Source organism: Nannizzia gypsea, genomic scaffold (genome assembly GCF_000150975.2).
Source record: "Nannizzia gypsea CBS 118893 supercont1.1 genomic scaffold, whole genome shotgun sequence".
NCBI lineage: Eukaryota > Fungi > Ascomycota > Eurotiomycetes > Onygenales > Arthrodermataceae > Nannizzia > Nannizzia gypsea.
The window spans coordinates 4,049,090-4,074,605 of NW_003345201.1; the positions used below are offsets into that span (position 1 = coordinate 4,049,090).

The 25,516-nt window shown below is 49.4% G+C and overlaps 10 protein-coding genes across 10 annotated transcripts; 2 read left to right on the forward strand and 8 right to left on the reverse strand.

Annotated features, from left to right (window-relative positions):
• Nucleotides 1-705: 705 nt before the first annotated feature.
• On the reverse strand, nucleotides 706-2,723 carry MGYG_01482 (chromatin structure-remodeling complex protein RSC9; the record flags this gene model as incomplete). The annotated part of the gene is made up of 2 exons (XM_003177358.1): nucleotides 706-2,537; nucleotides 2,603-2,723. 2 exons carry the CDS (start codon nucleotides 2,721-2,723, stop codon nucleotides 706-708), a joined length of 1,953 nt encoding a protein of 650 aa, XP_003177406.1.
• A 162-nt stretch (nucleotides 2,724-2,885) lies between these two features.
• Nucleotides 2,886-3,510, reverse strand: MGYG_01483 (hypothetical protein; the record flags this gene model as incomplete). The annotated part of the gene is made up of 4 exons (XM_003177359.1): nucleotides 2,886-2,938; nucleotides 2,998-3,065; nucleotides 3,138-3,362; nucleotides 3,443-3,510. 4 exons carry the CDS (start codon nucleotides 3,508-3,510, stop codon nucleotides 2,886-2,888), a joined length of 414 nt encoding a protein of 137 aa, XP_003177407.1.
• An 838-nt stretch (nucleotides 3,511-4,348) lies between these two features.
• Nucleotides 4,349-6,301, reverse strand: MGYG_01484 (glutamyl-tRNA(Gln) amidotransferase subunit A; the record flags this gene model as incomplete). Its single annotated transcript, XM_003177360.1, has 5 exons — nucleotides 4,349-5,341; nucleotides 5,408-5,673; nucleotides 5,730-5,797; nucleotides 5,851-5,972; nucleotides 6,035-6,301. The coding sequence occupies 5 exons, from the start codon at nucleotides 6,299-6,301 to the stop codon at nucleotides 4,349-4,351; spliced, it is 1,716 nt and encodes a 571-aa protein (XP_003177408.1).
• A 1,453-nt stretch (nucleotides 6,302-7,754) lies between these two features.
• MGYG_01485 (peroxin-11) lies at nucleotides 7,755-8,623 on the reverse strand (the record flags this gene model as incomplete). Its single annotated transcript, XM_003177361.1, has 3 exons — nucleotides 7,755-7,917; nucleotides 7,984-8,479; nucleotides 8,557-8,623. The coding sequence occupies 3 exons, from the start codon at nucleotides 8,621-8,623 to the stop codon at nucleotides 7,755-7,757; spliced, it is 726 nt and encodes a 241-aa protein (XP_003177409.1).
• Nucleotides 8,624-9,017: 394 nt separating this feature from the next.
• Nucleotides 9,018-10,782, reverse strand: MGYG_01486 (MFS phospholipid transporter Git1; the record flags this gene model as incomplete). The annotated part of the gene is made up of 6 exons (XM_003177362.1): nucleotides 9,018-9,137; nucleotides 9,195-9,465; nucleotides 9,529-9,839; nucleotides 9,893-9,911; nucleotides 9,961-10,559; nucleotides 10,618-10,782. 6 exons carry the CDS (start codon nucleotides 10,780-10,782, stop codon nucleotides 9,018-9,020), a joined length of 1,485 nt encoding a protein of 494 aa, XP_003177410.1.
• Nucleotides 10,783-12,231: 1,449 nt separating this feature from the next.
• On the reverse strand, nucleotides 12,232-14,363 carry MGYG_01487 (phosphoenolpyruvate carboxykinase; the record flags this gene model as incomplete). The annotated part of the gene is made up of 4 exons (XM_003177363.1): nucleotides 12,232-13,695; nucleotides 13,872-14,072; nucleotides 14,133-14,208; nucleotides 14,314-14,363. 4 exons carry the CDS (start codon nucleotides 14,361-14,363, stop codon nucleotides 12,232-12,234), a joined length of 1,791 nt encoding a protein of 596 aa, XP_003177411.1.
• A 2,145-nt stretch (nucleotides 14,364-16,508) lies between these two features.
• Nucleotides 16,509-17,060, forward strand: MGYG_01488 (hypothetical protein; the record flags this gene model as incomplete). The annotated part of the gene is made up of 2 exons (XM_003177364.1): nucleotides 16,509-16,783; nucleotides 16,958-17,060. The coding sequence occupies 2 exons, from the start codon at nucleotides 16,509-16,511 to the stop codon at nucleotides 17,058-17,060; spliced, it is 378 nt and encodes a 125-aa protein (XP_003177412.1).
• A 1,154-nt stretch (nucleotides 17,061-18,214) lies between these two features.
• On the reverse strand, nucleotides 18,215-19,719 carry MGYG_01489 (alanine aminotransferase 2; the record flags this gene model as incomplete). Its single annotated transcript, XM_003177365.1, has 2 exons — nucleotides 18,215-18,472; nucleotides 18,529-19,719. The coding sequence occupies 2 exons, from the start codon at nucleotides 19,717-19,719 to the stop codon at nucleotides 18,215-18,217; spliced, it is 1,449 nt and encodes a 482-aa protein (XP_003177413.1).
• A 779-nt stretch (nucleotides 19,720-20,498) lies between these two features.
• On the reverse strand, nucleotides 20,499-22,158 carry MGYG_01490 (26S proteasome regulatory subunit RPN7; the record flags this gene model as incomplete). The annotated part of the gene is made up of 3 exons (XM_003177366.1): nucleotides 20,499-20,691; nucleotides 20,780-21,609; nucleotides 21,685-22,158. 3 exons carry the CDS (start codon nucleotides 22,156-22,158, stop codon nucleotides 20,499-20,501), a joined length of 1,497 nt encoding a protein of 498 aa, XP_003177414.1.
• Nucleotides 22,159-23,337: 1,179 nt separating this feature from the next.
• Nucleotides 23,338-25,418, forward strand: MGYG_01491 (Mis12-Mtw1 family protein; the record flags this gene model as incomplete). The annotated part of the gene is made up of 5 exons (XM_003177367.1): nucleotides 23,338-23,656; nucleotides 23,743-24,336; nucleotides 24,396-24,563; nucleotides 24,629-24,797; nucleotides 24,851-25,418. The coding sequence occupies 5 exons, from the start codon at nucleotides 23,338-23,340 to the stop codon at nucleotides 25,416-25,418; spliced, it is 1,818 nt and encodes a 605-aa protein (XP_003177415.1).
• Between the last annotated feature and the right edge of the window lie 98 nt (nucleotides 25,419-25,516).

The window sequence follows — 25,516 nt, forward strand, 5'->3', positions numbered from 1 at the left end:
GTAAAGAATGAATGCGGCTGGCTGGCCCTTGATATTGGATTGAGAAATGATCAATCTTCAAGAGCCGATGTTGGACGCTTATATACTATTTCTGTTGCTACCTGAGCTGAATTTTATATTTGTCATCTTATGTATGGATAAACAGCATCATGCTGGACACAGGGGCGAGTAGCAAGGATCAATTACCTTCTCAGGTCAAGGAATTGAGAACATTATGCGGGACTCACTGCTGGTGGTAGGATTCAGTGCCTCCGCCGGCGCAATAGTCTATCCGTTAAACTAGTCATCGTACGTTTTTGCGTGTTACAGGTCGGAGAGTCGGTACCTACTTGGCAGTTGCCGAGAGCTCTGTCTATCCGTCTCCTGGATACCCCCCGACATGAGAAAGACATAGTCACTGTGGAAAAAAGCAATTGGGCTGGGGAAAAGAGATTTCCTTTATTCAAGCTTCGAACGCTATTAAAACTGAATAGTACATGACTGGGTCCATGAAGACATGCTAACTTGAGAGCAACAAGCTCCTCCCATCAAAGCCGTATTTTCGCCCCTTCGCCCTGACATTGGAAAATATGGCTACTCTTTTGAGGGGTATCTGAAACAAAAAAGAAAAAGGGAAAACATAACCGTCTATTGCATAAGAAAAAGGGAAAAAAAATTTATGGAAAAAGATCTGAGCGTGATGATGATTCGGGCGGGCCGTGAACTTTAAGAAGAGGAGTCGAGCTCGTTCAAGAATCCAAATATCTCCTTTGTTAAGCTGGGATTCTCTGTTGCAGTTTCGATCAAGTGTGAGCGTTGTGAGCCAAAGACCACCTTTCGCCATGGTAAGTTGTTGTATTGACTACCGGATGGTGTAGATGGAAGCCCGAGAAGAATGTATCTCATCACAAGTAGCGCCTTGTATGCAATCCCGTATGGCTCACCGTGCTCATCAACAGGCGTGGGATAGAGTTTAAAGAGCCGGGCACACTTAGGTTGGATGATGGCTCGGGGAGGGATAGGTGGTGGCTTGCTCATGTCTCGTAGCGGGGGAAGGTGAGCGGAGACATGTCCAGCTATCTGTGCAATGTTCGGCGTGGGAGTTAAATGTTCCGAGCAGTAATCCCAGTGGCATGCGCGTGGGTTGGAAGGTTGTGGTTGTAGATCCCATCCGCCAGAGCCTGAGGGATTGAACTGAAGGTGATCTTGGAACACATGGTTGCGCAGAATGGCAGGGTCAATGAATACATGATCGCATCGGATTTCTCCTTGTTTGCCCCACAGGCAGTGAAGGCTAGGGAAGCCATCAAGATTGTAGGTGGTTTCAAGAGGGCGGATACCACGGATGATGAACCGGGCAGAAGGGCCTTCAACAACTTTGGCCTGAGCAGAAGAGAAGGTATTGCTAACCGTGTTGATGAACTCAGTGGCTTGGAGTGTATCTGCTGATTGGATGCCCGGGATGCGGTTTTGGGAGAAACATGCTTGGTAGGCCTGCCAGATTGCCAGTTGGGTAATTTCACATTCTGGATCTTCGATGAAGCAGCATTTGAGCCAGAGGCTGCACCGTTCGGGCTCATTGTGTTTAATGAGATCACGGTAAAGATCTTGGTGTGGAACTGGAATTTGGTCGGGAGGCGGAGCTATGCGTTCAACTTGATCTATTATTTCCTTGTTGCGGACCACACTGCCGTAGTCTAAGAGGTGAACAAGGTGCGGTATGAGGTCAACGGGAAGATTAAAGTCTGTGACGAGCTGCTGGACATTGAGCTGGTAACGGGAGAACTGGTAGAGGAAATCAAGCGCAACAGAAAGAAGCTCAGGGTCTTGTTTGAGAAGAGTGAGGCGGATTACCCGTTCAATAATCTGGCTTGGGATCCTGTCGATGATCTTGGATTCGATGCGCTCGATGGCAAACAAAGAGAGGCATTTTAACGAGGTCAGCAGTTGGAAGCGGTCTTCACTGCCTATCAGCTTAATGAAGGTTTGATAAAGCGGGTCTTGGTCCCAGATGTCCCAAAAGGGACAGGTTTGCTCGACGATTTCCAAAAAGTAGTTCTTCAGTTCTATGAATCTGTCCTGGCAGGGGAGATTAAGGATGATGGTTGCGCAGTCCCTTAGCAGTGGTTCTTCGGCAAACCAGCGGGCATTTTCCTCGAGTAGGCACATGTTTCGAATGATGAGAGCAGCCTGGTTGACGCGCTGGAGCCTGACGCGAAACGATTCATCTTCGAGATTGGTATCATCGAGACAGATTTTCTTGGCTTGGATGCGATGTAGAAGATCAGGAGTGCCAGTTAAGGCAAAGATGACATTGAGATTTTGGGAGAGGGTATCATTTGGGTGATCAAGCTCGATGACCCATTCCTGGCCGTAGACGAGAAGAGAAACTTTTAAAACTTGCTTGACGAGAGACTCAGCCAACATGTTAAAGTCGCTGAACTTGAGCTTGTCTCCTCGTTCATCAGAAATGACAATAAGATGGTGAAGAGCGAAATCGACTTCCTTGTCGATGTCAGATCGGATGCCCATCCAGCAGAAACGATAAATATTGGGAACTACCCGCCATTAGAATCAAGCTCGGCCAGTAAAAGAGAGGCTCTATCTGCACAGTATTACATACCTTGATCTGGTAGAGCGAGAGTCATGAGAGGATCGATGTCAGGGGGCAAAGGTACACGTTGAGCAGAAGCAGCAAAGACACCGCGCCGATTGCTCGGGGTATCATGTTCGATGACGTCCATTTTGATGGCTGACAGCAAGAGACAGACACAGAGAAAGCAGGGAAGAAATGTCTTGAAGAGATAAAGAGGGAGAAGAGAGAGAAGATGTGTCGTCGACAGGGAAGAAGAAAGAAGTAAAAGGCAGAAAGATGAAGAAGAGTAAGACTAGGAGTGCGACTCGAACTAGCCGGCGCGTTTGCGCTTCCTTGACTTTGGCTTCGGTAACGCCGCGTTTGCTGGACACCTTACATATTAGCGCGGCTGCGGACAAAGCACGAAACAGGACATGACTTACCTGCTCTTGCCTGAGACGCGCTGGGGAGCTCACACGCCGGGGTCAGGAGCAAGAAGTATTCGAAGTTCCTACAGAGGCACGGTTAAGGACGTTATTTTTATATGGGGTGATTTTTTTTGGCTGGTCCAGAGAAAACTCACAGCAGCCGCTCCGCGTATAGCAGCTTGACCTGGTACGAGAGGGTTCCTATCAGGCCACCAGTTATACCGGCAATCCCAGCAGCCTCCCACCAGTTCTTCTTGTCCTTGGACGCCTCGTCAAAGCCTCCTCTTGCAATGATCTCTACGAACAGCGCGTGGACGTTGACCTTCTTGCTTCCGGCCGCCCAACGTGTTCCTGGACGAGCTGGCCACGGCTCGCTCTCTCTGCCCTGGGAGTCAGCACCTCACTCGATACCAACCACCGAAAAAGAGAGAAAACCAGGCTTGAAACCGCGCAAACTCACCCTTCCTGGCCGTAGAGCTGCCTCAGATACGTCCAGAACCGCTCCTCGTCCTCGCAGACCAGCTCCATCGCTGTCTTCTTCTGGCCCTGCATCCTCCCTTTCACGTGACTCTAACTTTGCTTGGTTGGTGGTTGTGCACGTGATTGAGAGAGGAAAAAGGTAGATGGTTAGATTAGAAAGTGGTCAAAGCTTGTGCACGTGACAAGATATCCTTTCCAAATGCCTCAAAGGGTGGTAGCCGATGAAGCTAACCTTTTTAGGACTAGCTAGCCCTAGCCCTAATGACTAATCGAAATTAAGTCAGGTGACCCTCCTTCTCCTTGCTTTCCCTTTCTGGCGTTTCTCGCGCAATGGGGAAGCTCGAAGAAGGCGAGGCCTGTCCTCCTCCGTGTCCTGCCAAAGAGAGGACCGTGGGGACTGTGAGAGTGAAGATACCGCCGTTAATATATGATACTATTGTGACGTTCTGACACAAGCAGCCCCGTGGCCTTTGTTGATAAACGTGAATACCCCCTTTGTTTCAGCCTGAGATGGAGCTAGTTCTACCATATTCTACCTACTAGAGACAAAGGACTATAGTGACGGATTCAACGCTAAGAGTCACTATGGCCAGTTCTTTCATAGTCCATTTGGGGGATAAGTGACAGTTAATACCAGCCCAGTCACTTTAGAAGAGCTTTCACTATGGCCCATCTGGAGCCGGATCTATCTCTATTGATGGATACAGGCCTCCCATTCATTATCGCTATTCAATAGATTTATTGAATAAGATACAAAGTGATATCTCTTTGACCTGTTTAATGCTAGTGGTTTTGGATCATATGTATATTTCATATTCTATCATAGTAGAATTAACTAAGAACCGTCACTGTTATCTACTTGGTTACTCAACACAGCATCTCTTCTCTAGAGGATATTCTTCACTTCCTTCTTGGGCTCGATGAATCTCTTGAACTTTGGCCTGGCACGGGTCTTTTGTTCAAAGGCATATGCTAATCCAATCAGCTTCTCCTCACTCCAGAGATCACCCATGAAACCGATGCCGATAGGAATTCCAGGACCCGAGGTGACAAGCTCTCTGTCATGGTTCACCTTTGTCCCGTTTGGATACACGCCCATCGGGACGGTGATGATGGGGGACCCTACAAGTGCGGGGATATATGGCGTTAGATCAGTAGGTAGGACGGCAGCATCAAGCTTGTGGCGCCTCAAGGTACCAAGAATGCCTCCCTCGTTACCAAACTTCAAGTTCTTCTGGTACATTGGCCAGAACTCAGGGTCAGTGTTTCTCACCCCCTTTTGCAGGGCGATGTCCCATCTGGCCGTGTCGCGGCTGGGATACTCTTCCAGGCGGTGATGTTGAGTAAATCTTCGAAGGCTCTGAAGGTCAGTGATGTTGTTAGGGTTGACCTTGAGGTGCTTGAAGAAATCGGGCAGGTTGGTCAGACTGTCGGCATACAGGATGTCGTCTGGGATAGGGCTCTGAGCGAATTCAGCAAAGGAAGTGAAGTCGGTGTTCTCAACTATGATAGCACCGGCCTTTTTCATAACAGCCAGTGCCTGGTTGAATTGTGCTACCGCCGTCTTCTGTGAACCGAAGATCTTGATAACGTTACGAGGAACGCCGATACGCTTTCCCTTGAGGGCATTGATGTCGCATGCCTTGACGTAGTCAGGAATGGTGTCGAAGGGGATTGCGGAGGTATAGTTGTCATTCGAGTCCTTGCCCGCGATGACTTGCAACAGGTAGGCTGCATCCTTGACTGATCTGGTCATGGGGCCAATGGTGTCCTGGCGCTCACTGACAGGGACAACGAAACGGCGAGAAGTCAGACCGACTGTGGGCTTGAGACCGACGATGTTGCTCTTTTCAGCGGGGCTAACAATGCTGCCGCTTGTCTAGATACATTATACCTGGTCAGCAAGGATATTGAAGCTGGTGTTACCCTGCATGCAATCACTCACCTCGGTTCCCAAGGTTGCAAAGGCCAATCCAAGATCAGAAGCAACACCACTGCCGCTGGAGCTTCCGCTGGGATCTTGGTTCTTAATATACGCAGCCGTTACCTGGCCACCGAATGCGCTCCAGCCATTAGTGGAGTTGATCGATCGGAAGTTTGCCCATTGAGAAGCACCGGTTTTGCCCATGATGACCAGGCCCGCCTCTCTCAGCTTTGCGGCCACAGTGGCATCAGCGGATGTTCGGGCACCGAATATGGCATAAGATCCAGCTAATTGTTTACTATTAGCTTGAGATAAGACCGGGAGGAAGGATTGGTCGACTGACCAGTAGAGCTCATCTTGTCATCTGTGAAGATGTTGTTCTTGATCACGATTGGTAGGCCATGAAGAGGGCTGTAAAGGTTAGCTCCTCTGCCTACCACTCAACTAGCATGATTTCGACTCACCCTCGAAGCTTGCCCTGCTTCCTCTCTCTATCCATCTGCCTTGCAATGGTAAGGGCATCGGGATTGATCTCCGTGACCGCTCGAACCGTGGAGTTGACCTCCGCAATTCTAGCAACATAAGTCTGAACAATAGCAACTGTCAACGGATTGTCCTTGGATAAGAATTTTGGAGAAAAACACCTACATTAACCAGGTCAACACTGGTGAAGCACCCCTTAGTCAATCCATCTTGAAGTTGGTCGGCAGTGGCGTCAATGAGCCGGGGGATATCGCAAGCTTGGGGATCTATCAACCTGTCAGTAAGCATATGTTCATCTCTGAACTCAACGCACTGGTTTAATCCATCTCTGCCATGGCTCGAGAATATGGGGAGGTCACTTAGCTTACAGGCTGATGCAATTGAAGTATACACAGCACCAAGCTGCAGGAGAACGGTAATGGGGCTCTTCATGGTGATTGACAGTTCTGCAGCCAACCTGAACCAACAATCCACATCTCGATCAATTGGACATCAAGGGACTACGGGGAACTATTTAAACCATTGGGGGAAGAGAGGAACCTGAGCCTTCTCCCTGGGCACTCCGCCATTCCCATGTCTCTCCTCCAGATGACCCTGTCTATATGGGCTCAACATATCCGCATACGATATAAGTAAGTATCTTCCGCACGAATAACGATGCCTGGGTGTAACTCGACGACTCCGCTTAGGACAGGATCTAAATCTTGGGCCCTTTTCGCAGACTGAGTAGTATATGTACGCCCGCACAAGCGTCATGCTGTTGCTGCGAGGATCAAGGGCGCAGCGCTTTATCTAGCTTCCTATTCAAGTTATGCCCGATAATTCTCCAAGCGCTGTGGGGCAGGCTAAAGTCGCTCCCGAGCCATCCGCGGCAGGAGATGGGTGAATAGGCCGAGAGCATGGTTGCGTAGTTGGCTGACAGTGAGTTTGAGCATTTAATATGGCCAGCTTGTTAGGCCAGGGGCGGTGATAGAATATGTACTAAAGAGCTCCGTCCATGCCAGCCTGCAGTAGGTTTAATGCATTTTAGGGAGGTAGTATTGAACAGAACAGAATCATCTCCGTATGGGCGTGGATACCCCCATTTCTTAAATGTCGGCCCCTGTCTAGCGGGACGGAGTATTATCTCAGGGGCCAGAAAACTTCTGCTTGCTTGTATATACGGGTTTCAGCCCACAAATCACCATATTAGGGCTTGACTACCCTGTTTGGGCTTGGCTGGCTGGAGTTGGGGTTATTTTTACAATTCAGCTACTCTAGACTTTGAATAGTTGAAGTAATGGGGAAGAATTGGTTGCCATGCATATTAATTCCAAGAGAAAACAAAGCTAACTGAAGTCGAAATGATAAATAGGACAGACTTAAGAAAACCTCGATAGGGCATTCACAAAATATATACAGGGCGGAAATGTTAATCAAATGATAGTGCAGGAAATATGTTTCAATCGCAACTGCTTCTTCTCTGGACCGCATACGAAACCAGGCCTGTGGATGAGATGCCGAAATCATCATCCCCAGTCGCCAAGCTTGCCGAAGACTCTAGATGGCTTGTCCCGTGGCCCATACGGAAACATCCATTCATGCATGGGTGCTGGAAACACGGGGAAGAGTAGTGAGCATCGTTATAAGCCAATGGCCTGGAGATCGATGTGGCGTTGTTGGGGTGGAATAGAGAATCATATCGGCTCGAAAAAGGAAACAAGTGATAATCGTGTATGCAAGATAGGAGAGTAGCGTGCGTTCCGGACTCCGGGTTTACTTGGCCAAAACTGGCATGGAAAATCGCTCGGAGGATACATGGAGTCTAGATATTCGTCCTTGAACAATTGTGGGTATTATTCGAAAAAGGATACATAATCAAGGGTCTGAGAGCGATTGAGTCAAACTAGGCGGTCTTCTTCCAGGCCGTGTTGAGTCCAATCAAACTGCTGACAGTTCCAGCAATACCAAGAACGCCATCGTCCAGGTTGACGTATCCAAGGCTAGACAGTGGAAGGGTAAGGTCGCATAGATCGGAAATGAGTTGTGTCGAGACAGTAGCACGCTCCCTGAGATAGCTGTCAGTGACCTGCCGCTTATGTATGTTGAATCTGGGGAAGAAAGTCAAAACAAACCTTTGAATCTTCTTTCCTTCTACGGCTCCTTCGCCATCCTTTTTGTTTATCTTCTTCTCCATCTCGCGCAGTCTCCACATGGAATAGATACCGGCAATGGCACTGCACAGGAGTCCAGTCAACCATGCTTTCTGAGCATGAGCTTGCAGTTTCTTAACAGCAGCGAACTTGCGAATACCCGCTGCATCAAGATATGTCAACATATCAAAGGAGAGGTAGACTCCGTATCCTAGCTGTCTTCCTACAGCCAGGTATTTGAGCACTGGGTCTGATCCAGGCGCGCCGGCAACGCCGGGCTTAGAGTCGAGGGCAATCGCAGCAGCCTTGAAGTGCTCGATGTTCTTGCCAACACGGAGAAGTTTTCGAGTAAGGCCAAACTGCTTTTTAATAGCCTCAAACGGGTTTATAGTGGACTGCGCTCGGTTTGTACGGAGGAGATACCAGGCGAGGAAGCGGGAAAAGTATTGCAACGTTCGGAGGACCTTATCGCGGCCAACTAGATGGCAACCAGTTAGCCAGTGACATTCTTCAGGAACCTGGTCAATGGTAGCCTCAAGAAATGTATGTACCTACCCGTAGTAGCAATAAATCTCGAGTAATGAGCCACTGTGGGGTGGTAGGCAAGGGCGTCTGCAACCATCTTAACGGCTTTTTGAGCGTTTCTCTCTCCTTCGATCGTGAGTCTAAAAACGAGCTTGACTCAGTTGTGCACACTGGTGATGTGGTGGAAAATGATTGTCGCGGTATAATCTGGTGTTTTGCTGTGAAAGAGATCTTTTGGTCTGTTTTGAAATCAGTTCTGTTGCTCCGTGGTTTCATCAGGATAAATTCATCATCGCGAACGGAAAAGGCCGAGGGAGTTGCACCTTCAGCTGCATCTTCAGCTGCACGTGATATTTACCTCGGCATCAGTAAACCGCTGCGGATGCAGCACTTCGACAATTACAGATGTGTATTAGGTACCAATGAATGAGGCTGGTACAGAGGACTATTATTATGTGCTACTTAACGACCAATAGTTACAGCGGCTAGGGTCAGTTCTTCTCTTGACTATGGCTCACCGGGGCTGCCGCTTGATTTCCCATCGTGCTGGTGTCATACCCGTTCTCTTGGAGATACTGTCTGAACCGCATATCTTCATAGGTGATCGTATCCTATACTTGATATTAGCATACCTCGGGTCACATACATGAAGGACAAGGGTGACGTACCTGTCCAATATGCGGCAACAAAAACACGGCCAATGCTGCACTGAACAAGCATAGAGCACTGGACACAAAAAATGGATCCTGTCCAGCTCGTATCGGATTTGGTGCATTGTCTTTGATGATGGGAAAGACGTATGTTCCTACGAAGGCTCCAATTTTGCCCATAGCTGCAGCAATACCATAGTACTGCCCTCTGATAGCAGTCGCGCTAGTTTTAGATGCAACCAGACCAATGTTGTCTCCCGGCCCAAGCTCACCCAACGACAAAAATATTCTAGTCAGATGCTTAGCCAAAGCCTAGTGGAGGCGAACGGTTATAGACATTATTATTGCTTACCCATATACCACCACGAAGCCAGCAACGTTTTGCGGAGTAGCGAGGTACTTATAACAGCCAGCCATGATAAAGCCCAAGATACCCTGAAGCCCGACTCCTAGAGCGAGGGCGTGTCTTGGTCCTATCCAATCACTTACCCAGGCACCAGCAAATGAACCAGGAATGTAGAAGAGGTTGAGAACAGTGTTCCATCCAAAGGTCTTCCATAGAGGAGCCGATGAGCCCAAGACGATTTTCAGCCAGACGGACGAGTAGATGCCGAAGGAGTATGCAGAGAAGTCATAAATAAACCAGATGAGGGAGACAATCGACTACATGCAAGTAAGTAGGGAGTAATATTGGAATGGTGTCGACAATCGCTTACCAGTCGTTTCCAGTAGAATCTATGATAGATTAGCATATATTGAGTGAGGAATGAAGAGATAAACATACTTGACAATAAGCCATACGGGATACTTATGCATACGTTCCCTGTTGAACTCTTCAGGCTCATTCAGCTTTAGCCGTAGCCAAAGGAGAGTTAACGGGGGAATCACTCCGAGGCCCAACATCACTCTCCACGCAGCCCGTAGATGATTCTCAGTAAAGATCAAGACCAAGATCATAGGCACCAGAGCAGAAACAACAAATCCAAAGTCAATCTGGAAATTCGTAAACATGATGAACCAACGGTTGCGGTGGCCATGTTTCAGCCCTCCTGTGCTTTCAGCAGCTGCGACGCTGCCGGCAGGATATTCTCCGCCTATACCGATCCCGAGAAAGAAACGGTAAGCTGTCAGGGCTGCAAATAGGCCTGTCTGGCTGCCTCCTGCACCATAAGCACCAGCGCATAACGCGGCGAAAATGATCAGGATGATAGTCGAGGCCATCAGCGACCATTTGCGGGAATAGTGGTCGCTTATATAGCCGAACAGGAGCTGGCCAACAACCGTACCAGCGAAAGCAATCGATGGAACATTTTTAACGGCGGAAGATTCGTTGTATGAATCTGGATAGATCGTAGAGAGAATGGTGTTGACGGAGCCAATAACCTGTGACGACGTTAATGTTGTGATCATGTCAACGCTGAAAAGGATGCCGTTTACTTACGTTGTTCAGATACCCATCAGAGAAGAGGCCAGCGCCGCAAGCTATCGTCGGCCAGCTACGCTCCCATCTCGACTTCTCTAGATTCTCTAGAGGTTGCTCTTGCCCTGCGTTGGACCCTGCCTCGATAGACGAGTCACTCTTTGAGGTGACCGCCGGGTCCGCCATTTTCCTCTCGCGTAGAGTGCAACAAGGTACCTAGACGTTGGTTAATTTAATAACTAACAAGATGAGTTGCGACTTTGCCTCTCCTTATATACATACCTGGAAGACAAGAAAACTCAGCGCTATCCGCAGAAGAGAAGACTGGAAAAAACTATTCAAGACGGAAACACGGCCACTGGACCACGAAGCTCCTAGTTATATACTCCGTTTTCTCGGTAAAGCCGTAAAGAAATAACGTCGATGACGGATGATGTACCCCGACCAGCATGAGCTCTCTTTCTAAGCTATCATTGGCCCTCCAGTCTTCAAAGCCAGCAATAGGCCTCTGTGCATCTCCCGCTACCAGACTCTGAGGAAGGAGGGAACAAGGTGTAACCCTCCAGTTTAAAGAGCGGAACAGCGAATCCTGGTCGTCTAAACTCGCTGTGAGTGGATCGTCGGGGCAGTCCGAGGGCTAGTTAAAAGCACCACGAGACAGGCCCAGAAAGGAATGGAATTGCAGACTGCATCGAACTCGCTCTTGTTACTGGTGCATCGGTACGCACACAGAAAACTCGAAGGGCAAAGGCTCGTGTGTATGCATAAACGTCTCTGGAGGATCACGATGCCATCGAAGAGAACCAGCAAGAAGATGCCCGGAATGTTGAGAGGCAAAAGGAGCTGGCTTGGCTTCATTTCGGTGGCATGGAACAGTAGTGGAAAAAGTTAACCAACTGCTCTGCCTAAGCTTACCTGCAACACTACTTTCGGCGGTCTGAGACATTGCACTGTACGCTGCGATTCTCAGGTGCCGGGTGATGGTGCCAGGCTGTGAATACGTCGTGTGTCGTTACTTAAATGTCTCTTCGGCCACGCGAGCCCGCCAAGGAGCCTCAAGGCTTATCACCGTCAAGCTCACGGCGCCAAGCATCTCTCCTTCTGTATGCGGTAACACAGCACATGTCATATTGCGCTCGATGTATAGCAGATACAAAGAAGTCACTGTTGGATGCACCGATATATACGTAAAGTTACTATCGCCATAATCAAGATACCGAAATGTAGTGGAAGTTGGTTAATTTTGGATATTTTTTATTTATTTTTTTCTAATGGGTATAGTCTATAGTTTAATTAATTGTTTCCATCTCCTTGCGCTCATTGACTCAAATCACTCACCCGCAGAAATCAAAGGTAACACAAGACAAGCATAGTAAGTAAAGAGGCAGGCACAATTTATAGGGATGGAGGCAGTCTCTCAACGAAGAGAGATAGCGTAATCGTTGTGATTAGCCAAAAGGAAAAAAATGACGGTAAAGGAAAGGAAAAAAGAAACGCTGAGTATCATATGCAGCTTGAGAATAGGAAGAGGTAGGCCAAAATCTTGGAGGCGCTTTTCTAACCAGGGCGGGTCATGGTACATTTCGTGTATCGGTGGAAACGTTAGGTGGATGACGATATGACGAGGTAAATGAATTAGCTAGCAGGGGCTTCGCCGTTGAGAACCTTCTCTGGCTCAGTAACAGCAGCCTTGACCTGCTCAACGATGCTGCCAACGGCGGCAGCAGCAGGCTTGACGGCCTCTTCGACCTTGGCGGCGGCAACAGCTGGGCCAGCAGCGATGACCTCGGGAGTGGCCTCATCGGCGTACTTCTTGAAGTTGTCGTTGAAGAGGACACCAAGCTTGGTCACCTCCTGCTTAAAGTCGGCGGAACCAGTCCAAGAAGCCTTGGGGTTAAGAAGCTCAGAAGGAACGCCAGGGCACGAGGTTGGGATATGGAGGTTGAAGGTGTCGTAAACTTCATACTCGGAATTGGCAAGCTCACCAGAGTGGATGGCATCGAGGATGGCACGGGTATACTTGAGGGGGCAGCGCTTGCCACCGGTGGTGGCACCGGCACCAACCCAACCGGTGTTGAGGAGCCAGGCATTGGCAGAGTGCTCGCGGATCTTGTCAGCGAGCATGCGAGCGTAGCGCATGGGGTGGAGAGCAAGGAATGGCTGGGCGAAGCAGGAGGAGAAGGTGGCCTGGGGCTCGGTAACACCGTCCTCGGTACCGGCCATCTTGGAGGTGTAACCAGAGATGAAGTGGAACATAGTCTGCTCAGGGGTGAGTTTGGAGATTGGTGGGAGGACACCACGGGCATCACAGGTGAGGAGAATGATGTTCTTGGGGTGGCCGTCAGAGATACATGGGATCTTGGCGTTCTCGATGTACTCGATGGGGTAAGCACAACGAGTGTTCTCAGTCAGTGTGGCGTCGTCGTAGTCGACGGTACGGGTCTCTGGGTTGAAAACGACGTTCTCGAGGACGGAGCCGAAGCGGATGGCGTTGAAAATATCTGGTTCCTTCTCGGCGGAGAGGCCAATGCACTTGGCGTAGCAGCCGCCCTCAATGTTGAAGACGCCAGTGTCGGTCCAGCAGTGCTCGTCATCACCGATGAGAGCACGCTTAGGGTCGGCGGAGAGAGTGGTCTTTCCAGTGCCAGAAAGACCGAAGAAGACGGTGACATCACCATCCTTGCCCTGGTTAGCGGAGGAGTGAAGGGTGAGGACGTTGTGCTTGACCGGCATCTCGTAGAAGAGGACAGTGAAGACACCCTTCTTCATCTCACCAGCGTACTCAGTTCCAAGGATGACCATCTCCTTCTCAGCGAAGTTGATGGCGACGGAAGTGGCACTAGTCATACCCTCGGTCCATCTGTTGGCTGGGAAAGAACCGGCGTTGTAGATAACATAGTCGGGGTGGAAGTGCTCGAGCTCGGCCCGAGATGGTCGGATAAGCATGTTACGCATGAAAAGAGCATGGTAGGCACGGGCGCAGACAACACGAACGTTGATGCGGTATCGTGGGTCCCAGCCGGCGAAACCGTCGACGACATAGATGCGGTTGCGGGTGTTGAGGTAGTCAACAGCACGCTCGCGGTTAATTCTCCATACCTATTCATCCAAGCGCTTAAGTCAGACTCATGATTGCCAAGATATAATTAAGCGCCAAGATATACGCCAGAGCCTCGTTTGCCAAGATTGAAGCGTCACGTTATCCGACAAATGCGGGGCGAATGATATCATCGGGCGGAAGGATAAGACAAGGGGAAATATGGAGGAAGACAAACCTCAGGGCTCATGGCCTTGTTAACAGGTCCCCACCAGACGTCCTTAGAAGAGCTGTCTTCCTTGACGATACGCTTATCTAGGGGAGAGCGACCGGTTTTGGCACCAGAGTAGGCAGTAAGGGCACCGCTGCAGGTGATGGCGGTTCCGGTCTCGTAAACGAGGGCATCTTCGTAAAGGGAGGCAACGGAAGGGTTGGCAATCTGTATGTTCTGTTAGTATATATGAGGGTAACAAGCCTGACCTTCATGTCAAACACTTACGATAGCAACTCTGTCATAGTCGATGTGGGCGGTCTCGTGGAGTTCCTCCTCGATCTCGGTGTGAGCATGAGACGGCCTGGCAAGCGGTCGGTCAGTGATGTCCCTAGCAGATGCCGGAGGGGCTTGACATAGGGCAATTGCGGATAAGGGGGAGTTATGAGAAAAGGGCAGGGAAGCGTACTGGACACCGGTTGGGTGCAAGCTCGTCCGGTTAACTGACGGCATGACCATTTTGAGAGATGTAGAGTGGTAGTTGGAGTGGTCCTGCTTTAAGGCAAGCTGCTTATGAAAGTCTGACTGCGGTGCTTGAGAAGCAGAAGTGATGGATGAAGAAGAGGGATTAGAGAGGCGGGAATGAGAGGGTATATGTATCTGATCACGACGAGCGGAAGAGAGGGCAGCGGAGGTGGGCAGCATGGTTGCTTATTATATCTAACGGTACAGGAGCAGTTTAATTTTTCGTTTTCGTGAAGCGTAAGCGTAATATCGTGTCAGGGATCGTTTGAAATCGTGGGTGTTGCTCCGGCAAAGCGGTAGTTTGCTGTTCGCTGCTTGTTGTTGCTGGGTGGAGTTTTGCAAAAAAAGCAGGCGAAGTCAGCCAGGGCACGGGGTTTTTTTTCGCAAGGCCTGGGCCACCTGCCACCCGGATTCTCCCGGCCCGGTGGCGCCTGCGGGTGAAGCCTTGCCCCGACATCCTCCGATCCCCGTGATTCGCCAAAAAGGGGAAGAAAAGGGGGAAAAGACATCGACATCGACATCAACGACAACAGCAACGACTACGACAGCAACCGCGAACTGCGCGCATTTGATAGACCGCGCACTGCAGTCAAGAAGTGACGAAAGGTTGCTCCGTGCGGATAATGAGAACAGTCACAACCTTGTGGTGTTTTTCACGATAATTTTGCAGACAATTGCTCTGTTAGTCGCCTTGGCCAGCCACTCGTCTGCAGAGGCAGCCACAGAGACGACTCCATAGCCGGAGGTACAGGCATCGGGTTTTCGAGCTCACAGGGCTATTTTTATTTTCACTTTGGAACGTCGGTTTCACTTACTCAATGGTAACCTGTAACTTTCCTCAATTGAACGACCAAGGAAAATCTCTCTGCAGCCCATATTGGATGTGGAAGGTCATGTAGTCCAGCATCCATCTACAAAAAAAAAATAAAATAAAAAATACAGGGCCAGGCACGGAGTACTCAAAACACCAAACAACAATACAAACAAGGCCATCTTGCAAGGATCGAGTTGGGCTCCCCATCACAGTGACAGCCATGGGTGCTACGCCACAATGCTTACTCCGTACTCCGTATGTACATCGAGTACCCGACTGAGGGGCCCAGACGGACCTGACTAAGTACACCACAAGGTGGCTGCCAGAGCTTCAGTTTGATGGTGGCGATTCTCGTGGGCTCTCGTCCGCTTGGAGAGTCACCCCCGTGATTCATTTTCTCAGGAACGCCTTCTGGCCAGGCCCTCTTACAAAGTCCTCTTCCTCGTTCGTTTTGCAAAAAAAAATAAAAGAGAAGAGAAGGGGCAGGGCAGTTCATGCTCGAAAATGTCTCTCATATTCCGTGTCACGTTGGTGATTGAGGTTTTCTAGCTCCCGCTCAGCTTCGCTAGCTCCATCGCACCCACGCTTTTTCAGGACATGTTCGGCACCTGTCCGAAGGATCGTTGGCTCTGCCAACTTCCCCCGCCAGACCCAGCCCATGCACGAACAGGGATAGAATTTTTTTTAAAAAAAAAAATCCTTTTCTCCCCTCTTCAGCATTTTCGGGCAACAAATGACGTCTCATGGCTTTCCAACAGGCGGCATCAAGTAGGCTCGGGAAACTGGTAGAAGGTCTTTCGTCCAATTGGGCGCCAGCTGTGAAACGAAAAATGAAACCCCTTGCATCGCTTTCCCGTCTTCCTCCACAGCTCCGTCGTGTCGGGCATTCATGCTCCGTCGAGACGACCCTCCTTTCGCGTTATTTCTTTTTCTTTGGTTTTCGTTGGATCTTCTAGTTTCTTCACGGGATTTTGATTCATGAGCACGAGCATACGAAAATATCTCCTTGTCGAAGCTCAGGAGAAAGAGAGGGCAAATCCCATTCCATGCTGAAAATACATGCGTCGTCGCTGTACTCCGTACTCCGTACGGAGGACCCTTTCTCACACCTAGAATCTGACCTGTACGGAGTATGGAGTTCGGAGAAGAACATTACACAACTCATCACCTCCGATGCTTTGAAACCTCGCTGTTTCTAGCTGATTGTTAACCCATGGGATTGTCGTACCCTGAACTTAGGAACCTTAGGTTTCCGGCCGTCTTTCCTACTTGCTGCGGCTAGTTCGGCTCTAGTTCGAGGTGACGTTCGTTGGAAGCAAAAAAGGATGATCAGGAGATTGTTCAATAGAAGTTCGAAGGTCGACCCGATGCGGGAAACGCGCTTGCGACATATTCCCCAAAAGAATCATTTAGTGAGACAAATCGGCGACCTAGCTGCGCCGTCTTTCGTCCTCCAGCTGCTTTCTCTGTACGACATGATGTATGCCGAAAAAGCTAAAGCAAATAACCAATGCTTGAAGGAACGATCATGGGTGTCCGCAGAGCAGAGAGCAGATCCAGGGGAACAGTATCTCTGCCTAGTTATTTACTCTCTAGTTCTGTAGTTAAGTTAATGATCTTCTTCTAGTTGGCTAACTGGTTATCTTATCGAAGGACGATAAAGCCTTACAAGGGTTCCCCTCATCAATGCCATACCCTACTAGTCCTAGCCCTGCCGCTGGATGCAGCGGATAGCTATCAGTACCCTAATCGACATAAGCTTCTGACTACGCAGGTTGACTTGCAATCACATACTTCAACTCCCTGGTGTCAAAGATAACAGATCGATGATGAGACGACCAGGACAACGAGGAGAGATGGAACAAGCTATTGCCTAGACGCTTAAAAGAGCTTCGACTTGCTTGTCTGGTCTATCAATGCCTGTAATAGGCAGTCATGATATCGCAGCGTCTGGGGATCTTCACAGCCTGCTGATCTTCTTCAGGACAGGGCCTTGCTTTTTGACGATGACACAGGCTCAACAAGTAGTAGCTGGTTAATGGCTCATATGTAATCTCTTGATGCCGGCTAGGGCTAATCAAGCCATTCAGCTATCTACTTGTTCACCTACCTACCTATCTACCTGTGTATCTACGCATAGTTATATTTCACTCTCCATGATCCTTCAATTTAACTACTTGATTCAACTAAGTATCCTTCCTATACATAGAAGCTGTGTCCAATCGGTTACCCCGGCCCTGGCTTTCATTCAGGGCTCAGCCTGGATTCTAACACCATTGATCACCATGCATACGTAAGTATGAACACGCCATGCTCTGTACGCCTCACCCCAGTTGAGCTTGCTCTTCCCTATAATGAATTGATCCTCTGCGTAACTTTTCAGCTACTGTTTCCTCCATGCCGTTTCACCTGTTGCCCTGCAGAAACAGGATTGACGATCATCCTTTCGCGTAACGCGCTTACCAGCCCCTTCCCTCTGCTAACGTCTTTGTCATTTTCTGGTCGCCTTCTCCGTCTTTTTCGTTGCTATCTACTATGCTCCCAACAGCTTTGATCATCTTGGTCTTTCTGCTGACATTGAGATCGACGGCTAATTCCGGGTGTTTTTCGTTGCCTCCAAGGTTATGTACTCGCCGGTTCCCCGGCCCTCCCCGAGCAGAGTAACTGTGGACCTTGGAGTTTCCGGGGGCAGTCGCCGGTTTGTCCCGGGGAGGAAGGCTACCTGGTTGGGAGAAGAAGGCGTACGGAGCTGGTAGTTAGCAGTTGGTGACTAGATAGTGGGTAAATGAGGACTTTGGAGCAGTGATGGCCCACGGTTGGCAGGGTAACAACAACAGGGATGCTTGTCAAATGGAAAGGATCTAGATCAGACGGTATTTTGCAAATATTTCTTCTATTGCCCAAGTTACCCAAGTCCTGGTTTAGAGGGGCCAAATTAGATAGAAACAAGATGGGTTTGGCCGGCATGTACATCTCATATCGTCTAAACTATAGTTTTGTTTAAAAAAATCTCATCCAGGCGCTCTCAGTATTAATCTTTAAATTCGCTCATAAATTCACTGTGGAATTTGACAATGCGGTCTACCCATTCGGTTCCGGGCGCCAGGAAGGTCGTGCGGAAGTGCAAAGTGCCTTCTTTCTGTCCAAAGCCCGAGCCAGGGACGACACAAACGCCGGTAGCATCAAGGAGACGGAGGCAGTAGAACTCGTCTGCCTTACGGCCAGCCTTGGTGGCAGCAGCAACGGCCTTGGCTGGCAGATGGATGGTCGGGAAGAGATACATAGCACCCTATCAAGACTCGTCAGAAAGCTGATACAGCAAAGGGTGGATGCGGATCTACACACCTGAGGCTCCTGGCACTCGACGCCTTCCATCTTCTTGAAGGCCTCATACAAGGCAAATGCACGCTGCCGGAGTCCCTCGGCAATACCGTTGTACTCCTTCTGATACAGTTCGTAGCTCTCCTCACCTTTCACTGGCGGGTGAACCATACACTCGAGCAAACACTGGCCGATCACAGGTGGGCAGAGATTGATGCTCACGAACTTGTAGATCTGCTCGACGACTTCAGGCTTGAAACCGACAAGTTCAAAGTATCCTCCTCGATGTCCACATTCGCCCACCATTCCCTTGGAGACTGAGTGCAGAGAAACCAGCTCAACACCATCGTACTTACCAGGGAACTCAGCCTGGAGCTCACGTAGGCGTTTCTTGAAAGATGTGAACTCGCCCTTGAAGACGTTGGTTTGGTATACTTCATCGGCAATGATGACTAGTCTCTTTTCGGCAGCAATATCGATTACATCCTTGATGGCAGCAGGGTTAAGACTGGCGCCGGTCGGGTTGCCAGGGTTGATAATCACGATGCAACGAATGTCTGTTCCAGCCTTCTCGCCGTTGGCAAGTGAGGTCTTGATTTCCTCGACGTCTGTGGCCCAAGATTGAGACTCATTCAGGTAGTATGGCACGCAAGTAGCATCGAGCAAGGAGAGGGTTGCGGTGTACAGAGGGTACTGTGGGATAGGCACGAGCACTCCGGTTTTCTTGCCTGCGCAGATGACGTTCAAGATAGTGTTAACTCCTGCAGAAGCACCGCCGGTCAAGTAGACGTCCTTCTGGTTGGCGGGGAATCCATCTCGGCGGGCAATGAAGTCGGCAACACTCTGTCTGATACCGGGGGCTCCTAGACTCTGGCTGTATGCGCCTACACTCTGGACATCTGCCAGCAGCGTCTTTGCCCGCGCAATAACATCGGACTTATATCCAAAGGAAGACTTGAGGGCCTGTTCGTTCTCGAGGAGGGGAGGGTACTCCAGTAGACTCAGCACCTGGCGGGAGAAAGTGATGGGTTTCTGTTCGAGCTGCTGCGGGTTCCCGATGTTGGCGAAGATGACTTTGTCGAAGGGCAGCTTCTCACCCCTTTCAAGGGCCAGGCGGTACTCTTCTGCCTTCACTGCCAGCTCTCCTCGGACGGCATACTGGGCGTTGATAACGTTTGGGTTGACATTGCTCCTATTCATGCGGGGAGTCGCCATGGCGGAGGAGTATCGATAAAGGACGACGGTAGCTTGATAGGTATGTCAGTACGGCCAGCGTATGGTATAGTTATATAAAAGAAAATCTAGTCTTGTCTCTATGTATTATAGCGATCTAAGATAGCAGCGTAAGGATGGCTGAAGATGCGAGAGAGGGACCGCCCGCCTTTTTTTATATGCGGACAGATTGGTTGACTTTTGCTTTTTCATGTGGGGGACGAGATACGAAGCAGTCGATGCTGTCATAATATGGCTGGCCAACGCCGACTGGACTTACGGGCATACTGTGACCGAAACGATGCCGGCTTTGCAGCCAGACTGGCACCGGGGAAGCAATGAAGACGCCCGTGGCATCGAGGGAAAAAGCAAGCATAGGTGGTTGACAATGCGGTGGTGACTCTCGGTAGAGAGCGAAGGGGAGCCATGCCGCGCCAACGATTGATAGAGGGAGAGGCAGCAGATAAAAGAAGCAGGGAAGAAAATGGACTAGGACATGTTTTATTTTCAGATTGTTGCTGATCATAGGATTGTTCGTATCAAATTCGATTGAGCGGCTTTTGATGAGTTTGATAGTGTGTGGCCTTGGCAGTTTGAGAAGATCGAGACGGGGATGATGAGACATAGGGAGGAATGGATATACGATGGAGACTAGAGGGAGTATGCGTGTATGTAGATAAAGGTGGACTGGAGTCAAGAGATCAGGGCTGTATATTTCTATCTAGGCCGACGCTGTTTTAGGGCAAGGACGTGAACAGAATAGCTGGCAGGAGCCAGGAGGTTTAGCCACGCTCACTTCCTCTCAACCGCACAGCCTGCCCGTACTTCTGTAGTTTAGTGATCAGGGCATCTCCCTGCTTGACTACGTCAGCGTACTGCTTATTCTTATCGTCTGGTCTGTTAGTCTCAATGATGCCGTTGACTCGGTCAATCGTGCATGATATCCGGTCTCCAGCAATAAACTTCGCAAGGTCCCTATGATCAATTAGTACAATGGCGGGAAGGAGAGGCTGGATAGAGTGACTAAAGGGGCAATTAGCCAGAAGGAAGGGAATAACTATACCGGTCAAGGAAATCGACAGTAACACCGAAATCACCGGCCATGCTCGCCAAGCCAACCACACGGTAGCTCTGCAGTAACTGCTGATAGCCCCGTAGTCTCATCTCACGCACAAACCAGGCACGGTGCTCGACCAGGTACCTGTCCTGGCTGAGGAAGTTGTCTTCCACTGCGGCCAATGCGGAGAAGAACGAACGGTACTGGCCCATGTAGAGGCTGCTAACCAGATTGGTCAAAGGGGTAAAGTCGACAGGCGCTTCAGTCTCGGATTGGACACCAGTCTCGGTACCTAGGGTGGTAAGGTTGACTACTTTGGAGGTTGCGGCGGGGGTGGGGGTAGCGCTGGTCTCCACGTCCGTCATCTCTTCATCACCGGCTCCAGGGCCTGAGGAGAGAGCCCCAGACAGAGCTGATAGTCTGTCCTCGCCTTCACCTAGCAGAGCCTTGATCTCAGGTGCATCAACTACTTTGGCCTTGAAGTCCACACGTCGTAGGGACAGCGATCCGGCGAGGACAGCATAGATGACTAGGTTGGAGTAACTGCAGAGCTCATAGCTGGTGAATGTCGACAGACTGTCAAGAAGTAGAGGTGCGCCGAGGTTGTAGTTGCGGATAGTAAGCAAGTGAAGACCCTTGTAGGCCTTTAGACGATTTCGACGGTCCCAGTCACCTCCAGATTCAACAAGCGTGTTTGCGCGGTCGACCATTTTCTTGACAAATACCTTGTCACCAAAGAAAAGACCGATACGAACCATGGCGAGCACGATATCTATCTTGGTACCTAAGACACCGGTGTTTTCAAACACGGCCTCGTAAGCAGCGATGGCTTTATCCTGAATAAAATCAACGTGTTAGATCGATATCAAGTAAAGGTAAAGTAGAAAAAAGGACATATGTATGATACACACCTTATCGCCTACTCTGGCCCAGAGTTCTGCTCTCTTCCCCCTTGCGGCCTGCACTTCTGTCTCGCCAGCCGCCTCAGCCGCCTCTTCTTCCTCCTTCGCCAACTCATCTAGCTCCCGCTTATTCTCCGCCACCAGACGATCATAAAGCTTCTCATCCCATGCCAATTCAGATCTGCTGGTCGATGGCCTCCGCGCTAACATGTCAGACATCACTACTACCCCGGTGCTGCCTGGGCTTGAGCCGGCCGCTGCAGGGGATTGTGACGTGCCCTCTCCAGCATTATTGAGTACACCTTCTACCGGATGGGCAAGGTGTCTGTACAGCGGCGCCATGCTGTGCTCTTGTATGGCGGCCTGGAGCTTCTTCAGCGAATTCTGGCGTGGAGAAGAGTGGCATGCTGGGTTCGAGAGGTTGAAGATGTCTTGACTGAGGGAGAGATCGGGGTATTTGGCAAACTGCGGGTCGGAACCCATGGCGACGGAGAGTAAGTAGCGAGTGTATTTGCGTTAGTTATATTTATATCTCGACCGTGGATCCGAAATGGGCTAACGGTGAAAGCGTCTTTGGTTGCTTGCTGCCTGCTGATTGTTGACGTTGATGTTGGAGTTGAAGCTTGAGCTTTGATTTGGCGTGAGCTCACTGAGGTCACGTGGTAGGTACACCAAAGCTACAATTGATCGACCGAGACAAGACTAGATAGAGAGGGACAGTTACAAAGCGTAAGGTATTGACTGTAGGCTAGATTTAAAGGATGTACAACGTTATATGAGGCCTAGAGTAGTGAATTGTTATACCTGGGTGCAAGATATAGTGATTGGAGCCACACAACGCACTGTACACTGTACCGTGCAGACCACACTCTATTTGTCTTATCAGCTTTCAACAGCCTAAAGATTCTCCTTATAGTGATCCAACTCGCACCGTCTTCCGCCAATAATTTTTTTTTTTCGAGTGCTAAAAGACTTGTCAAATGACAGCAGCAAGTGGTAAGGGAGATGCGTATGCTTATTAATGAAATAATGACTAAGCGGAGGAAATAAATGTTATTCATAATCAATTACATAATACAAGCTAGCCTAAACATGTCTTATGCCAAGACCAAAACAACCTCCCCAAAGCGGCTAGCGTCCGTGCTTGTTCTGCCCGCGATTTCATGAGCAGGCGAAGAAATGCCAGCGATATCGAGTCAAACAACAGACGACGACGACGGTAGTGGAGGACTCGCCTTGAATACTCGCGGTTAATATACGGACGGCAAGCGTTTAGGATACCGCGCCATTTACACCAGAGAAGATATCCCGGCGAGAGTGAGATAGGAGACAGTTTGGACCTACGCGCAACAGGAACCCCGAGATCATCCCCCCCATCCGATTGATATTGAAGAAACACAACGAGGCTGTTTGAACGACTGAAGGAGCTGCCGTGGGATGCAATGGGATAGGACGCTAGCTGAGCTGGAACTTATCGTTATCATCAAGGCGACTCAATTTGCGCTTGAACCGGTGGGCAGACGCGCGCGAGGTTGAAAGCTTCGAGCGATTGCTGGGCGAGCTAAACAGCATTGCGAGGAGGAATAGACGGGTTTGGGTCAATACGGCTGAATTAGCCGCCCGGCGCCACTATTTTCTTCATTGCTTTGACAACTTCTGGACATGACTGCCGTCCTGCTGGCTCCAAGCACTACAACTACGGGACTTAAGCATCATCTTGGGAATATTGGCTGCAGGCCCGGCGGCGCATCAACCCGTAATATAGGATCCACCGGAGACGAGGAAAAGCTGTTGCTAAGGATACGTGCGGACACAGAGCAGGCTCATCGAGATTTATTGACTGGATCGCCAGGGTTGGCTATGTCACAGACGCGCGGGAGAGGGAAGACATCCGTTACCGCGAAACTTCCCTCCTCGGCGGTTAAAGAAAATGCGGTGGGGAGGAACGGAATAAATGGGTCGACAGTCAAGAGGAAAGCGAGTAAGACTATCCCTATTCGTGTACTTAATTGATGTTTTTGCGTTAAGTCCATTGATCATCAACTAACAATTATGGCACTTAAACAGTTGATTACGATGAGGATGTTGAGGGCTTCCAGTTCACTCGTGCTGGCAATATAAAAAAACCTAAACAGACCAACGGAGCGCTGTCAAATGGAGCTTCAGAAGGTAGTTCAACACCTGAAATGAGCAATGCCACTTCCACCATACGACAGAAGAAAAGGCTGGTCACGTCGCGAAAACCGAACGATATTATTGAACCCTCGTCAGAGTCCCTTGATAATAGATCTGCGAGACCAAAAGCAAAACGGTCGGTCCAAGAGAGCATTGAACCAATGACTCAGAAACAAACAAAGTCTCTCAAGAAAATTCAGACACCAGATCCCGGACCTATACATGTAGCTAAGAAACGAAAACCTGGAAATACCAAAGATTCGGGACTCAAAACACGGCAAAAAGAAAGCAAGGAGGTGATCCACAGTACGCCGGAAGATATACAAAATGCCGGTACAAAAATTGCATTGCCATTTGCGGATACGCCAGTCATTCAGAGAAATAAGGATATGAGGAAAGAGAAAAGCCGCAAAGGTCAAAGGCGAAGCAGCCTGAGTCTCCGCGGTCGTAGAGCGAGCTCCTTGATAGACAGTGGAGTATCAAATGGTGCGTTTCTTACACTGCTCGTTGAGTAATGGAATACTGCTGACACGATACATATATAGCTTTACCACATGATAAAGTGGATACTTCGCATTTCTATAAACATATAGCTAGCGAGGGTCTTCCTGAGCCGCGGCGAATGAGACAGTTGCTCACTTGGTGTGCTACCAGGGCTCTTGGTGAGAAACCGACGGGATCACGGTCGGAAGACGAAAGTGCAAGACTGGCTGGTATGTTATACTCTTCTGAAATGCTGAAAAGGCTTGGTTTACTAACATCATATTGCTTGTATCAGCCCGTGTCATACAAGAAGAGCTTCTCAAAGATTTCGGAGATAGGTCAGACTTGTCCGATTGGTTCAGCCGGCCAGAAACAACCACTCCAGCGGTTGTTATAAAAAAACCGAACCCAAGAAATATACAAAACGCGGAAAAGATAAAAGAGCTAGAAGAACACATTCGGCGGTATGTTGAATTTATTGTCCTAAATCTGTTTTAGATGCTAATATCTATTGTAGGCTTCAGGCAGAGCGTCAGTCTCTGGCCGCTCTTCTACGACCTCCATCGGTACCAACAATCAGCACTAAACCAGATACCCCCAAACAATCTACATTGACACCGCACAATAGACCTGCGGCTTTGCCTCATCAACCGTCAACTATCAACCAATCGCTCCTTGATCCATCACAAGCGTCAATTTTGAATATCCTTAGTTCTTCACAATCATCACCTAAAGAATCCTCAAAACCTACCAAACCAAGCCCTGACATTGATACTTCCATAGCATCAATATCAGAGCGCCTAACACGACTCTCTACTTCCCTAACACCAACTCTTGATTCCTTCGCAGCTGGTATCCATAATATTGAGATATTCCGGCAATCTGCAGACAACCTCAGCAGACACATTTTACGAATATGTGCTCAAAGACTAGAGGAACGAGATGCACTGCAAGGTAGAAATGCCAGTGGGTCGTCGTCTGGGGGGAAGGAAAACGACAAGAGTAGTATCCAGGAGACGGTAGCCAGCGAAAGAGAGGATTTAAGTGACATTCTAAGAGCTTTAAGTAGGCTTGAGAGGAGATGACTATAGCCGTCCTTGTCATCTCAATCTTTGTGCTCGTTCGTTTTTGATTAAGCGCTGGGGTTTCTTTTTTTGGTATGGGAGCGGATACATTTATCGTT